Here is a 15329-nt window from a genome sequence, read left to right as displayed (position 1 = left end):
TATTATTTATATTTACATGTTTCAAATGAAACAGTCAATCACAATCTATTTTCAGCCCATATAAATCAAAGATAGCTCATTATTCCATTTATATTTTAAAGGCATTAGTGCCCTGTTGTACTTAATTATCATAATTATTAATAATAATAGTGCACAGTGACAATGGTATTTTAGAGCGCATTTTGAGTCTAAAATGTGGTTAAAAGGGTAAGAAGAAATCTGATGTAATATTGGACAGCTCTCATATAAAGGGAAACAGTTACAGGTAACTGAAAAGCTGTGTTTTATATAAACTTTAGATTGAAATAAAGTGACAGGCATTATATTTGGGTGCATAAAATAGACAAAAAAACTTTTTTGCACAGCAGCAGCAGTGAGATAAGCAATGAAGGGAAGTGATCACCCATGGGATTTGGTGAAGAAGTCCACTGTGAGACAATTTTTTAAAATTAATATCTTTATTTATATTGCACTCTCCTTAAACATGGTTTACAAAGTGCTTTCAAAGAAGACAGTCAGGTCATGTGCCCATGCCTTATCATAAATAATCCCACAGCTGAACTACTGTTTAACTAAGCCTCTCTTCTTGATGACATGCTCCATTGCAGTCTTTTCAGAGGTGTCCAGGCTGACCTTGTACTTGGCCAGGATTTTCAAGATGGGCCTCAGCCTTAGCCACCACTGTGTCTTTGGAATACGATGACTGCAGAGGGAAATCAACGAAATCAAGAGATCAAATTCATGAGTAAATATGTAAAACATTCTTTCTGAAGTTGCATTTAGTTATTTCAGCGCACTACAGAGCAGAAAAGAATAGAAATGAGGTCTCACTCAAAGTCAGTCTGTTCTGCCAGTTCTGCCAGAGGCTGAAAAACCAAAGCCCTCTTCCTCATGCCCAACACGCAGGCTGAATCCTGAGAGTTGGCGAAGATGCGACCTTGAAGTTTAAGGTTTAAACAGCACAAGTGGCATTAGCACAGGGAACATCGATGGTCAGCAAGTCAATACAACATTTTGCTTTCTGAGGTATACTGAAATCTCACCATGTCTGTAGCATTCCTTCAGCTTGTCAGTCAACCACAGGACAGACTTCATCCCCATCTTTGTGCCAAAATTCCTGTCAAAAGGACTCGGTGTTCCACCCTGATAACATACAGAAGGTTCCCTTTAATGCATAATATTAAACTGGGTGTCAAATAATGATCTTGATACAAAAAAGACGAAGCTCTTTACTAAGCAGCATACCTGCTGCATATGCCCAAGGACGTTCTTCCTGCAGTCAAACACGCCCTTCCCCTCCTCTGAGTACAGGTTGAAGATAAAGTCAGTGGTGTAGTTTGCATTGCACTTCTCATTTCTAAAACAAAAATAAAATAATAGATAAAATATGACTGCCTAGTGAACCCTATGTAATAATGTTGATAATGGCAACTCCCTCAAACCTCAGAATGAGTCCTCTCTTCACTGTAGTCTTCATCTTCTCCACCAGATGTTCCACATTTAGCTACAAAAAAAATTTAAAAAAAAAATCAAGAATCAGAAACCCGTGTTTAAAATATCCACATATCCTTCACTGATTCTCATAATGACACAGACAAACCTCTAAGTCATGAATGTTGAAAGGGTCTTCATAAATATAGGCTGCATCAGCTCCACCTGCTAATCCAGCCATGGTCGCCAGATAGCCGCAGTATCCTCCCATAGTCTCTATAATGAATACTCTTCTCTTGGTTCCAGCAGCAGATTGCTTGATCCTGTCGCAAGTCTACAAATGCAGACACATGAGAAGAGAACCATGTGCTGCATAGGGCTTTGATGCTTTGTTGTTTTGTTGTGTTTAAGTGTGTGCTAAATAAGAGCTTTACCATAGTTATGGTGTTGAGGGCAGTGTCAGCACCAATGCTGAAGTCAGATCCAGGAACATTGTTGGACACAGTAGCGGGAACAACAACGAGTGGGATACACAGCTCCTCATATTTCTCTCTAGCTTGCACCAACTGCAGACCTCCCATAAATGCCTATGAGGAGAAAACAGTAAAAGAAGTGTCTGTCGTTCTTGTTTATGTGCTCTCAGCGTGGCAGGAAGATATTGAAACAGAGTAGACTGGTTTCATCCACACAGAAACTCACCTCCACATCTGTTGTGGGTAATTGGCACTGACTGAGGGCTGGTTTTGTGTGGTGTGGTGTGGTGTGTGTGTGTGTGTGTGTGTGTGTGTGTGTGTGTGTGTGTGTGTGTGTGTATGTGTGTGTGTGTGTGTGTGTGTTTTGCAATTGCTATGAACCTGTTTCTGTGCTTGTGTTGGGTTAATTGAAGGTGCAGATACAGGGCTGTGCTTCCACTCTAGTGAACAGATGCTATACACTGCAAACTCAGCTGTCACATTTTCCTGATTTTCTGTGTAGGCCAGAGCCTACTACATGCTGCAGTCTGAAGGCAACCTACACTGTATGAAGTGTGGGTTCTAGGAGGACAGTGGCCAAAACCTGTGAAAGTTTAAAAATAGAAAGGGTAGCTGACCTATGGCACAGCTGGCCCTAGCTTTGGACTTTGTGTTTTGTCATTCTCCAAGTAGGAATCGGACCCACCCTCATGGGTGCAAATGCAAACACGTGTTAAATACGTTGTTACTGTGTTAAATAGATGCTAAATGCTGCATCAAATACATTGTTGGTTTATTTTTCCTGAATGTACTGTTTTGTCATCATCATCTTAAGCTTACTCTGGTACAATGCATTAAATGGCAACATTTATGCTAATACTGTACATGGTCCCTTTTCAAATAAAACTACTTTATTATTATTATTATTATTAGAAATTATAATATAATAAATTCTACTTGCATTTACTTTGCAGCCCAGGGCTGAGATCCCTGCTCAAACCTAAAATATGTAGGTTATGGTGTGAATACTGATCTACCTGTGGCATTATCACAGCCTCAATAATGCTGCTCACCTCAAAGCCTCCAATAATGATTAGAGCATGAATGTTGAACTTAGTGATGCTGAGGCTGATCTCCTCCATGAACTCCTGAGGCAGGGATCTTCAGAACAGAAGAAAGCCACATGATAATAGATTATATCTCTCTAACCTAAAGTTAAGGAGATGTAAGACCTGTAACACACACTCTCATTACTGCACTTGTCACCTCTCACCTCTTTGTGCCCAGGAAGGAGCCCCCCTTTCCAGTCCATCCTGCCACTCCAGACCAGCCAATGGGCTCAATCTGTGGAGTCACAGAGCAAGTGCTCTATCATATGTAATGGCTGTGCACAGTTATGGTAAACAGCTGTTTAAATGCTTAAACAGTAAACAGTCCCTAGTCTTCCTTATTTATTTGTTTATTTATTTTTTGCATGCAATTAGATTACCACTCCATGGGCCAAGCCATCGAAGCCATCATGCACAGCCATCATCTGGTGGCCCTGGAGGAGTCCAGTCCTCACAGCTGAACGAACTGCAGCATTCATTCCAGAACACGGAGCTCCCACATTCAGTATGGCGATGTTGATATTACTCTGGCAAAGAAATATTTACAGAGATATTTGATTTTTCAGTGAGGCTTAATGACAATGACTGAGAGAAAATGTATTTGGTTGAACGGCAGTTCCAAACCTTTGCCTCTGGGGGGCGGACATGAGCCAGCATCTTGTAAGTGTTCCAGTTGTTCTCAAAACTCCTGTTGCCAGAAATTAGAAAAAAAAAAAAAATATAGACATTCAAAAATTATTGCAGCACATGAGCATTTCATATTAACAACACAAAAGTGCATGCCTCACTTTCCCCTGAGCTTCACCGCGTCATCATACCGCCCCTCAGCCATGGCTGTTGTGACATCTTTGGTCTGATATAGGTGAAGTTGGAAGAAAAAAAAGGAAATCAACCCCAAAGCCAATTATAGCTTGCCTACAGCATCTCGTACACTTTATATTTTCCATATCGTATACTTTAAGATCCCGTGTGTCGAAGACAGACTTTTTGTGTGCTTAGGATCTTAACTCACCACTTGCACACACTCCATGAGCGGAAGTCTGACAGCCATGTTTCCCGACAAGCTGACCACACAAGCAGGAGTCTCTGGTGTGGCCTCCAGCAGAGCCATAACTGACTCCACTCCCATTCTGCTTGCCTGAAACACATTTTTTACCCACTTAACTTTATAAAGAAAAAAATACCAGCCGGTGATTCATTGTGAAGATCTTACTGAGACATTACCAGGATTCTATCAAAGGCAGAGGGAGTTCCTCCTCTCTGCACGTGGCCCAAGATGGTGGTGCGGGTGTCAAAACCTAGTTTCTTTGATACCAGCTGCACAGACAGATGATTTATGAGCAGTCTTTCTAACTATAGTTGAGCGTAACGTGGCATTCTGGAGTAGTGCCAATACTGACCTGTTTGACATGGTCACAGGTGATTGGTTTACCTTGGCGGTCCATCGCTCCCTCTGCAACAATGATAATATTCAAGCGGGAGCCACGGCCTCGTTGCTAAGAGGGACAGAGTAAAACAGAGAATCGCCATTCACTTTTCACTACATGTATGAACTGTAACAAAGCCAAAGTGAGCATGAATATGAAATCCACCTCTGTCAGTCTTCTGCACAGATGCTCCTCCCATCCATCATCTGGGGGCATCTCTGGGATGAACACCCAGTCAGCACCACAGGCTAGAGCTGTCACCAAAGCCAGGTAACTGGAAACCAAACAAACAAAGCCAAGTAACATTTTTTCTAAAACTTTAAAATATCTAAAGCTAATATTGGGTATATATTAAAATTTGATTTTTGTTGTAAAACTAATTCCCAGAATAATGATAATAACAAACACGATAAAGTAATGTGACTAAGTAAACATAGCATCAACAAAATAAACATCGTCCGCAATTTTAGAGATGATATCAAGAATTTGTGAATTCTTTTTAAAGAAACTGAGATGACATAACTTGAACACACATATATATAACCTCCTCAAGGTTTCACACACAGTTCATCACCTCCATTTTCATCTATTTTGGTGTCAGTGCCATATTCTGTTGTTCCACAGAGATAATGTAATTACAGCTTTGTGACCACTGAAACGACACTTACACTGATGTGCACAAAACACTCACACAAGCTGTACTTACCCACAGTGCCTGCCCATTACCTCCAGGATGAAGGTCCTCTGGTGACTGCACAATAACAGATTTTTGGTCAGGAGTTCTGAAATCAGTTGTCTCCTTTGTTCACATTTAAAAATGCAACTGCCTCTGGGCATACCTCTGTGCGGTGGTGGTGATGGCATCAACGATCTCTATGATGCGATGGAGGGCAGAATCAGTGCCGATGGTCATGTCAGTTCCACAGAAGTCATTGTCAATGGAGCCCACCATGCCAACAATGTTAAGGTGGGAAGCGGACTTGGCCTCATTTGCCGTGATCTTACCTGAGGACAAAATGACAAAACACTTGACAAATAGGCTAACGGCAGTAAAATGCACCACGCCATGTTCCATAACTAGCCCTGTGATTGGCTGGTGACCCGGGAGCGGCGCCAGGCATAGGCGACCCTGAACTGGATAAGTAGTTTGGAAAATGATGGATGTTTCATAACAACATGAGTTTATTGTGTCGTTAAGAAAAGTGAATTCTGTGTTTCTCACCGGCTTTAACAAGGTCTGCCAGCAGCTCGCTCCACTCTGTTCTGAATTGGTTTGCACCCGTCAAGCTGCCATCACCTCCAATCACACACAGGTTGGTGATGCCCAGTTTGACTAAGTTACAAGCAGCCTTTGTGCGACCTTCCTTGGTTCGGAAATCCTGACAGCGGGCACTGCCGATCACAGTCCCACCCTGACATCAGGCAATGAAGAAGGGTTTCAGACCCCGACAAGAATCACAAAGAGGCTAATAAGAAGAATGGCAGCTGCAATTAAACAAAATCTAAGCACAAATGTTTAATTTCTATTTAGTCTTGCAATTTAAAAATGCTGACATTTAGCTGCTAATTTGATCTACTGCTTAGTCTGTGACCATTTTTTAACATAAAAACAATAAAACAAACAAAAATGAAAACCCAGCAGTTTTTGCATCCTTGTGTGTTCTCACCAGCTGCAGCATCATTGACACACTCTCCCATGTAGCAGGGCGGATATGGTCTCCTCCATCTACTAGACCCTGGTAACCCTGTCAGCAAACAAGAACAATGTCACCTCGGTGAAAAGGGGTCATATCTCGGATAAAGCTTGGGGCTTAATGATAGGGAATGTTTGTACTTAGTGATTATATAGTCAGCTACTGTACTCCGTCAGTTGATTTTATTATTATGGTGGGGATATTAGGCAGTGGAATATATGTCATATGGAATCAAATATTTTTTTTTAAATTTGAAAGGAAAAATAACAATACACTTTTTATTTTATTATATGTTTACTGTTAACAGTAGTATTAACTGAATAACAATATTAGGTATGGTGGTTTTGGTTTGTTGCACAAACATCATGCCGAAACTGAAGATACCACCTGGAGCTCTTGAATATGTGTTTACAATGATTAATCCGAAGAAACCAAATGAAGTTAAAAGCAGAATTTACCTCATGCACAAAGAAGACCTTGGCTCCAGTGTAAATTCCCACTCGGACTACGGCCCTCACAGCTGCATTCATACCTGCAGGAATAATGTATAGGAAACTTATGACAGCGCATAAAGGTTTGGTTTAAATTTTTTGGATACATGTGGCACTTTAACAACTTCCTGTCTAACATATGTATGTTTAATGATTTAAAGTCTGAGTGGTTTAAAGTTTTGTACCATTGCCCCACAGCCACAGGGTTCTGGGTTCAAACCTGGGCTAAAGGGCTTTTGCGTAGAGTTTTCTTGTTCTCCTTGTACTCCCTCTGCCATCAAAAACACACAGGGGCAATTCTCCTGTGATTGTGCCTTTGGCTAAGGTGCTGGGTTACACATGGAGCTGCCCCCCAGATGCTACATGCATGAATATCCACTGTTCCTAATCCTAATCCTGCAAATTTTCTTTACCTATGGCAGGGATGTCATACGGTCCACTTTGATCTCGGGTAGGTTAGATCAATGAAACACCTTGTTCTGTCAGTACAGAGATGTTTAACTGCACATTTAATCCTTAAGATAATTTAGTATGAGAAAAAGCAATGCAAAGTCAATTACAACAATATATCCCAGTTTTCTCCGTAACAAAGTCGCCACAACTCTTTGGGCATAAATTGTTAGAAATAAAATTGCGTAAAATGACAGAAAAGGTTCTGGTAGCTCATTCTGCAGACTGTTCTGTAATTATCAAATAAAAGTTTATATTTATTAACAATAATATTCTATTTTTTTATTACCGGACACATTGTTAAAAAACAGAAATTAGAATAGGAGTGAAAAAACAGGAAGGTTTCTGTCATTTGCTTATCTATTATGGTGGTATATAAGTGGCCATAAGTGAGGTCTTTACTGATAGGAAAAGCTGTAAAATGCATGAAAATACAGTTAAAAGTTCAAAATTATGCCCTCCTTCAAATTTATGATAACTGGATTAGCATATTTTCACAGCCGGTTTTTACACCTCAGCCTCGTGGGGATCAATTAAGAATATCCCATCCTCACTTGCATTATTTTTAGTTTTGCATCAAAGTCTGTCTGGTTGTCTCTAAGTTAGTGTGGTAACTCGAGTAGGCTATTTACTCATTCCAAGGCACCATTTTCCTTGATAATAATCTGCACTGATGCAGCACAACTAATCTCTGCAAGTATAATGACAGTTCTTTTTTTAGACTTCATATTAACATGCTTCGTCAGCTGATAAACACCAAATGGGAGCATCAAGAACCACAAGAGAGCTGATAGTGGTAAACTGCTGGAAAGGAAACTGGGCCTGTGTCTGCTCTTTTGAAGGGGTTGTTTAAAGGACAAGATGTGGATAAATTAACTTTAAGGGTGTCAAGAGCATCTCCACTTACAGTGTAAAAAAGGAGAGGAGAGTAAGGAAGAATTGGACTGGACTCCCACTCTATCTCCCCCCTTTACAAACACATGACAGAAAGGTCATGCCTCTAAAATTAGCCCCCATAACAGATACAGTTCTACAGAGAAAGGTGGAAGGAGAGGAGGAAGAAACTTGGTAAATGACATACAAGTTCTAATGAGGATTATGTATTTTAGGAAAATAAAGAGGTTAGAGATATCCAGTTTTGTACTCTGTTCAAGGATCTTATACATTTGAGATGGGAAAAAAATGAATCATTTGAATAGCTCACTGCCTCACATGCTTACACTACAGGATTGTGTGGGGTCACTGACACGCCTCCCAAAGGTCACAGTGGAGATATTCCTCATCAAGTTAAAGGTCAGGGGAGCATCTATCTCTGTCTGTAGTTCTACCACGTCTGGGCGAAGTCCTTCATGCTGCCCTTTTACATAAGTTATCCATAAGAGTGGATAGCTCAATAGTTTAACTCTTTAGAATGAAAATCATTAAATATGATCAGTGAGCAAACATTTGTTAGTAGTTACAGTTGATATAAAATAGAGCTGCTGTGGTGATTAAACATGGCAGTGAAGTTTGTACTTCACTGCCATGTACTTAGTAGTTTAGATAAAACAGATTTAGAGTGTTAAGTCTAATTCATTGTCATACATGCACAGTTTGTATTCATTGTATTTATTATTTGTCTTTGACAACCAACAACAGTTTCAAAGACAAGACTTTAATTCTTGACTCTATTGTCACTGCTGATGAGTCCCTAAGCACTGATTTTCCACAGTCAGATCTTCCACCTGCTGAAGCAAAACAACAGCAATACTGCCTGGGCACACCATGCTCCCCGGAGACCATCTACTTACCCTGGGCATCGCCTCCGGAGGTAAGCACGGCAATTGCCCGACCCACTCCCATTTTCGTGGGGTCGGTAGGACTCTGTTGTGCCATGGTCCTGGAGCTGAAGCTGACTGGGAGAAAGAGACCTTGAGTGCAGAAATCCCTGCCACCCTGCTGTACTGTGTACAGTACAAGGAGCCTCTAAGTCAGCCTGCCTGTTATGGAAAGTAGTAACAGTTGCAAAAGTGCACAGCCCAACTATCCTGTTGGCAGACATTCGAGGCACACATAGTTGTGCTTACGCATTTAGACACACACACACACACACACACACACACACACTCTACCAACCCCCCTTCCTCAAAATATGGTTTGCCCCCATGCTATCCCGTAAGGCCACTGGACTACAGTACAGCCAATCTGACAATGCCCACCGCCACTGAATAGCAGCATGGCAAGGCTGTACTCTCAAGCCAAGTCTGAGGAACGCTGCACAGATCAATGCTGGCGGTGATGGTGTTTACTTTAATTGCAGTCTGGCTTACCAGCATCCTCTGCTGAGAGGTCATCACCACCTGTGGAGGAAGAATTTGAATACAATGTTATCTAAACTGTGATCCTACCTCAGCTGTATGTGACTTAACTGTACATGAATCACCGGTTATTTTTACAAAAAGCACACCCATAAGTCACTTTAAAGTGCAAGCTGGCATTTCACTCACATGACAGACCCTCTCTACAAAAGATGAGCTTCTCCAGCATTATCCTTCAGCATTTTCTCACCTATCCATTTTGTAATTTAAAGCATTAGTGATCCCTCTGCAACATCCTCTATCTGTAGATTGCAGTTACTCCCACAGGCCTTATCTTTTTTTGTGTTTTGCTACAGGCTGCAGTTGATAGGCTGGCAGTTTAGGAATGAATGCCGACAAACAAACAAAACACACACGAATATATATTTTATTTTGTTTATAATAAGAAAAAAGTCTCCTCTCAGTTCAGCCAGTCAATAAGTCAAATTCAGTGCTGAATCAACAAGACCACAGGGTATTCCATATAGATGGCTACTGCTCACAAAGCCTGTAATTCACACAGCAATTTACACTTGTTTGTATTGTTTGTATGCAAGAAAATGTACAAATTTTCAGGACCACAAAACGGTGCCCGTTTTTTCTTCACCCGCACACACATTATACCTTGTTAGTCCCCTGTTCACATGCATAGTTATGAATCAGGTGAGTAATTACATGCAGCACAGTATTACACCTCCAACAGATGTGGGTACGGGCTTGTTTGTCTTTGAGTCCAGAGGGCTTTTGCGGTTTTTAAAAATGTTTGATGAATCACAGCTGAAGAAGCTGAATTAATTGAGGAACCAGCACAGCAGAGCTAAATACATTATTTTTGGTCTCCCAAATTAATGTTGAATTAACTATATTGCTATGTGTTAGATGAAAAATGAGACAAAATGAAGCTAGATGAAACTCAATATTTAACACACAAATAATAGTTAAACAAAACACCAATGTGCGAGATGTCAATTTTTGATATTGATGCATGTGTGAATTGATTATATATGAAAAGTAAGGATCAATATGACAACATTAAGAGGCTGAATTTCATCTGTTGCAGTTAGCTTATTAAAGCTGACTTTAAATAGACGCAGGAGCTGCTATCTATAAACCTTACAGGAACCCCTCCCCTCCTTTCCCCCATTACTGTGAAAATGCACAGTCATCCTAACTGAATATGTCAAACCGTGTCATTTTTCTGTATTTACTACCCGGTAAGGCATGACAATTTACCAAAATACAAATAAAAACAACACGTCAAAAGTTCCCGAAAACAAATTCAACCAGTCAACCGGTCCTGTACTGCCATTTGAATAAAACACAGAGTGAAACGTAGACCATATGGGCCCATCCCAAACACACAAAGGAACAAGTTTCCACACCGTATGCTTTACCTTGGCACTTCTTTCTTAGCCAGAGGAGCAAACACGCCAACAGGGTGGCACAAAGAAGCCACAGGGCAGTGAGGAGCCCTGAGTGCCACATCCTCCCAGTACCTCTGTTCCTTTGAAACCATTCTGATCTGTATTAATAGCTTTGATATCACTTCTTCATTGTGGAGTAGTGACCTTCATCGTTTAAGCATGTCGGGTAATCAGATACAACTTGCAAGTGTCTGCAGCAGTCAGACGGCTGGGTGGATGTATTAAGATCATGTTTTGGTTTGTGTTAACGAGTGAGACAGTGGGTTCAGGCTTCAAAAACAAAAGGGAACTGATAAGGTGCTAAAATAGTCAGACAATGTTTAGGATGTTTTTGGCCCCAGTCAGTCAGGCCTAGAGACCAGTCAGTTGCTTGGTGAAATTGGAATTTTATTAATTACATAAATATGTACTAAATGCAAATCAATTAATGAAACAAAATTTAAAAAATCCACCAGTCCTGGTGAATATTAGGTTAGGAAATAAGGACATATAAGCTATTAAAATTGCTCCAATACCACTACACACAATTCCAGTACAAAGCCAAGTGGCATCATGATCCACACTGCCCCAAGTGTCCACACTGGCTACTGCAAAGAAGCCCTGAAGAGGATCAGGGTTAAAAATTCATGTCTGATCTGCTGACAATTAGCAATTGCGACAATTTCTGAAACAAGTAAGCATGCTCATACAACTTTATGTGCACTCGAGCTCTGACGTCAGTTCAAGAGATGAGACCTGAGCTGAGGAGGAAAGGTCTGACGTTTATCCAGACTGTCTCTTTCCTGCATGTGTTCACTTATTTGGTGAAGGAGACTCCTTCTCCGATGATAAAACATAGGTTTAGTCCTTCATATCTTGAGTTTGAAGGTTCAGACATTAATTAAAATTTTCATCCATGGCATGCAAATGCCTACAAATTCTCTTCTCCTCTACCTTTGGTGTACTACATATGTCGGCTGATCTCTAGCCACATACATAAAACATGACTATGCAGAACTACAATGTTCATCTTGGCCACAATATCCAAGGTGGTGGAGCTTCCACAAATGGCGCCCCCTCCTATGTATTTTTGATAGATTAATTCTAAGTTTATGAGAATGCATCAATTTGTTGGAAGATATAATTACAAACTAATGAAAAAAATATAATATTCTTTTTTCCAATTAAATAACCTCAAAAAGAAATTGTCTGTACCTTTAAAATTGCCGTATGCCGCACAGCGTTGACCTTGCCAGACGATGTGTTCTGTAGTTCAGTTTATTATAACTTTGCCAACTTTATTTAAAGAGCTGACAAACTGGTTTAATGTCTCTCTGTTGGTACAGTATGACATTATAACAGTGGTGTCATGTTAAATGGGGTCAGTGTTTTTTAAACCCACTATGCAGCCACGTGACAATGACACTGGAGTGGCTCTCATACCAACACAGGTTAAGATTACAGCAGTGAAGCACAGGCAGACTGACAAAGCACATGCATTATACACACAGCTACAGTATATTTTTGAGGACCCCCACTAATATAATGGACACCCCAACCCATAATCTTAGCAGCATGCCCAAATGTTTAATGTATCCTAACATTAAACCAAATCTTAACTGTAACACGACGTCCTCACCTTTTTCAAAAAAAACCCTTTCAAGGTCTCAAAGTCTAATTCTGTGTCATAGGAATAGATTAAGACTTTGGGTGCACATACACACCCAGACAAGCTCATGCATCACGATAGTTTAAAAAAGAGCTTTAAGTTAAATGGTTTTCTATTGTTGTGATTCATCAACTCATGTCATCTGTGAAGGTCACGACTCACAGCACCCCCTTTAAGAAAACACCTTCCCTTCAGTAAAATGACCTCTAAAGCAGATACATCACTGTGGACAAAAGGCAGCTTGTCATAAACACACATCTCAGGTGGCGTTTGTGCTCCCGCTCTTTGTGCACCATCTTTCGAAAAATTGTGTGCCCCTGGTGGTTTGAGTGACATGCAGCTCTCTCCTGAGGCGAATCCCCGATCAATAGCACCATTTCCAGGTAATCCCTGCTCCTGTCTTCCTGACACTGTTAACACTCACACTGGCTGTAATAAACCAGATGGATCAATACAAGACCAGTTCAACACAAAACACTTCCATCTCAGCTAATGCAGTGATATGTGGACTGGATATCCCTGCAATCTAAACCCTCACCATCTCCAATTATCCAGTTATCTGTAATATTCTGTAATTTATGCTGTGATTAAAAGACTGTGATTGTCTATCTATCTATCTATCTATCTATCTATCTATCTATCTATCTATCTATCTATCTATCTATCTATCTATCTAGATATAGATATATATGTAGACATAAAGAATATTTTAAACATTTTTTTCATAGATTGACTTTTCATAGCAATTTAGATTAATTTTTTTAATTTCTGCACTACTACATTAAATGTTTTAACTACAGGTTACATGTTTAGTGGTTACAGGTAAAACAGACAGTTTTGCCTACCAAATGGTCACAAATAAAATAAAATGTTTACATTTTTGTCAGATATGGTGAAACAGAGTCGTTACATTTGCTGTTTGTGAATGAACATGATTAACATTGTGTCAAGTCCTCAAAGGCCCATCCTGAATCAGGAAAACCCTGCTTATTGGTGTGTTTTAGTACCTTAAGTCAATCTAGGACGAGTATGTTGTCCTAGATTGTCCTAGAAGTAATTTGTAGACTTAACCTTTAATTAGCTATGAAATTAAAACATGAAATTATTCTAAAACTTGTTGGTTGTTGCCTTATTGCTGCTTCCACCGTAGAACTGACAAAGCAAATGAGATAAGAAATTATAATCTTTTATTAGTAGGAGAAAATAGTTTGTTAGTCGGTTTAATGTGCCACAACTAATGACTCAGGGGCTTGACATCAGGTTTAAAAAAAATTAAAAAATGCATTTGTGTTGCAGTGATTCACAGATTTAAGACAAGCACAGATTGACCTGGCATTGCATGAAGTTAAAACCACTGTGGTAAAAATTAATCAGAATGAAAAATAGACAGTGAAGCAAAAGGCCAATTTGAGGTCAGCACTTTGCTCCCTTTCAACATAAATCCTGTACGCTATTGCTCTCCCTGATCTTTAAATAAAGGGGGAAAAAACCCTGACAGATCCTTGCTTAAACTCACAGTCAGCCAAGAGGTGGCGGCAGCATCAGACCTTTCCCATCGCTGTGTTTATGAGCACTGGAGAAGCACACGCAAAGCTTTAGCCTAATGAATCATGCACTGAAAGTGTCAGTGGAAATTTTGTTAGATTTTATTGCAGTTTAATCAGCTCAATGAATGTTTTAATAGGCTGATATTTCAGAGAGTGAAAAGCCATGTGGTGATAAATTTTGTGGGGTGAGCTGCCCCCCACACCCTCCGTACCTCGCCCCTCTTCTCTCCTGCCTTTTTGCTGCAGAGAATTGCTAATGTAGACCTGCGCAGCTATTTATCCACTTGTTGGTGCAGAGGAGTCTTATGTTATGTACCCAGATTTTTCATATTCAGGCTAAAACAGACTAAACTGTAATTAACCAGAAAGGAAACAAGTGTGTATTTTGCTCTTGGTTAAAACTGCTCCAGCAGCAGCTCCCACTTTCCCCCTTTTTTCTGCATGTTATCCTCTCCTCCCCCTTTTTCCATGGGGGTTTTATGAATTCATCGGGTTGGGCCACCAGGTTCCACCTTATTCTCAGACCTCCAACACCATTTAACATGTCTTTACCCCTCCTCCTCTCTCTGAGGATTGCTCTATTTCTGCATTTGTTATCCGCAATCCCCTCATTCCCATTATGTACATATCTTAATCACTCCATTTCCCCCTCTCCTCAATTTTATCCATTCCCCGTTTTTCTTCTTCTAGTTTTGACCTTCAGTTCCCTTGTTTCATTACTCTCTCCCATTCCTGTATTTCTTCCCTGTTTTCCTGACCATGAGAAAGTAATGGAATGCAAACTCAATGTAGCGATGACATTTTGGGCTTCAGCCTTTCCCCTTCAGGCTCTGTCTCATACACAGTTGTCCTCTGCTAGCATGGATGTATGATGTGTGGTATGACTCTTCTAATAAGGACATGGATGAGAGAATGAAGGAAGCTGGGGGCTGTAATTAAAGACCGAGGGGTCTTGCTGAATAAGTAGGGAAAGGAGGGGGCAAAATGGTGGCTATCTGCTGCAGGAACAATAAATCAACCTGCCCCGTTAGCCGCCCTTAACACTCTGACTACACAGCATTCAGCCCCCCTCTTTGCAAAAGCAATTCCGTCATGTCTTGTTAGCTCATTCGTCTTCATCAGCACCAGTGGGAGGTTCAAACCCCTTCCTCATTCCCGCCGCACCTTCCAGCACCCCACCCCTCCCTCCCAATGCCAGGCGCCATCGGTCAAAGAAAAACCAGCCCGCATCAGCACGGCCATGGGTGTCATACCATTCTCAGACACACAAACACACCCACACACAGCACCGTGCAACAGCTGAAGAGACAACAGTTAAAC

At 40.6% G+C, this 15329-nt stretch overlaps 1 protein-coding gene across 1 annotated transcript; it reads right to left on the bottom strand.

Annotated features, from left to right (window-relative positions):
• Window positions 1–439: 439 nt before the first annotated feature.
• pfkmb (phosphofructokinase, muscle b) lies at window positions 440–9100 on the bottom strand. The gene is made up of 22 exons (XM_003441476.5): window positions 8845–9100; window positions 6572–6645; window positions 6087–6164; window positions 5642–5831; window positions 5259–5424; window positions 5126–5170; window positions 4585–4693; window positions 4393–4488; window positions 4217–4309; window positions 4005–4130; window positions 3781–3845; window positions 3617–3680; window positions 3373–3519; window positions 3157–3227; window positions 2957–3044; window positions 1866–2018; window positions 1601–1765; window positions 1443–1504; window positions 1246–1357; window positions 1044–1143; window positions 832–937; window positions 440–703 (listed from the first exon to the last, which is right to left on the bottom strand). The coding sequence occupies exons 1-22, from the start codon at window positions 8927–8929 to the stop codon at window positions 562–564; spliced, it is 2337 nt and encodes a 778-aa protein (XP_003441524.1). The 5' UTR covers window positions 8930–9100; the 3' UTR covers window positions 440–561.
• Between the last annotated feature and the right edge of the window lie 6229 nt (window positions 9101–15329).

The sequence above is a fragment of the Oreochromis niloticus genome, linkage group LG5, assembly GCF_001858045.2.
Source record: "Oreochromis niloticus isolate F11D_XX linkage group LG5, O_niloticus_UMD_NMBU, whole genome shotgun sequence".
Classification (NCBI taxonomy): domain Eukaryota; kingdom Metazoa; phylum Chordata; class Actinopteri; order Cichliformes; family Cichlidae; genus Oreochromis; species Oreochromis niloticus.
Note: the sequence above shows the minus strand (reverse complement) of the source record. Positions and strands in the feature narration are given on the sequence as shown.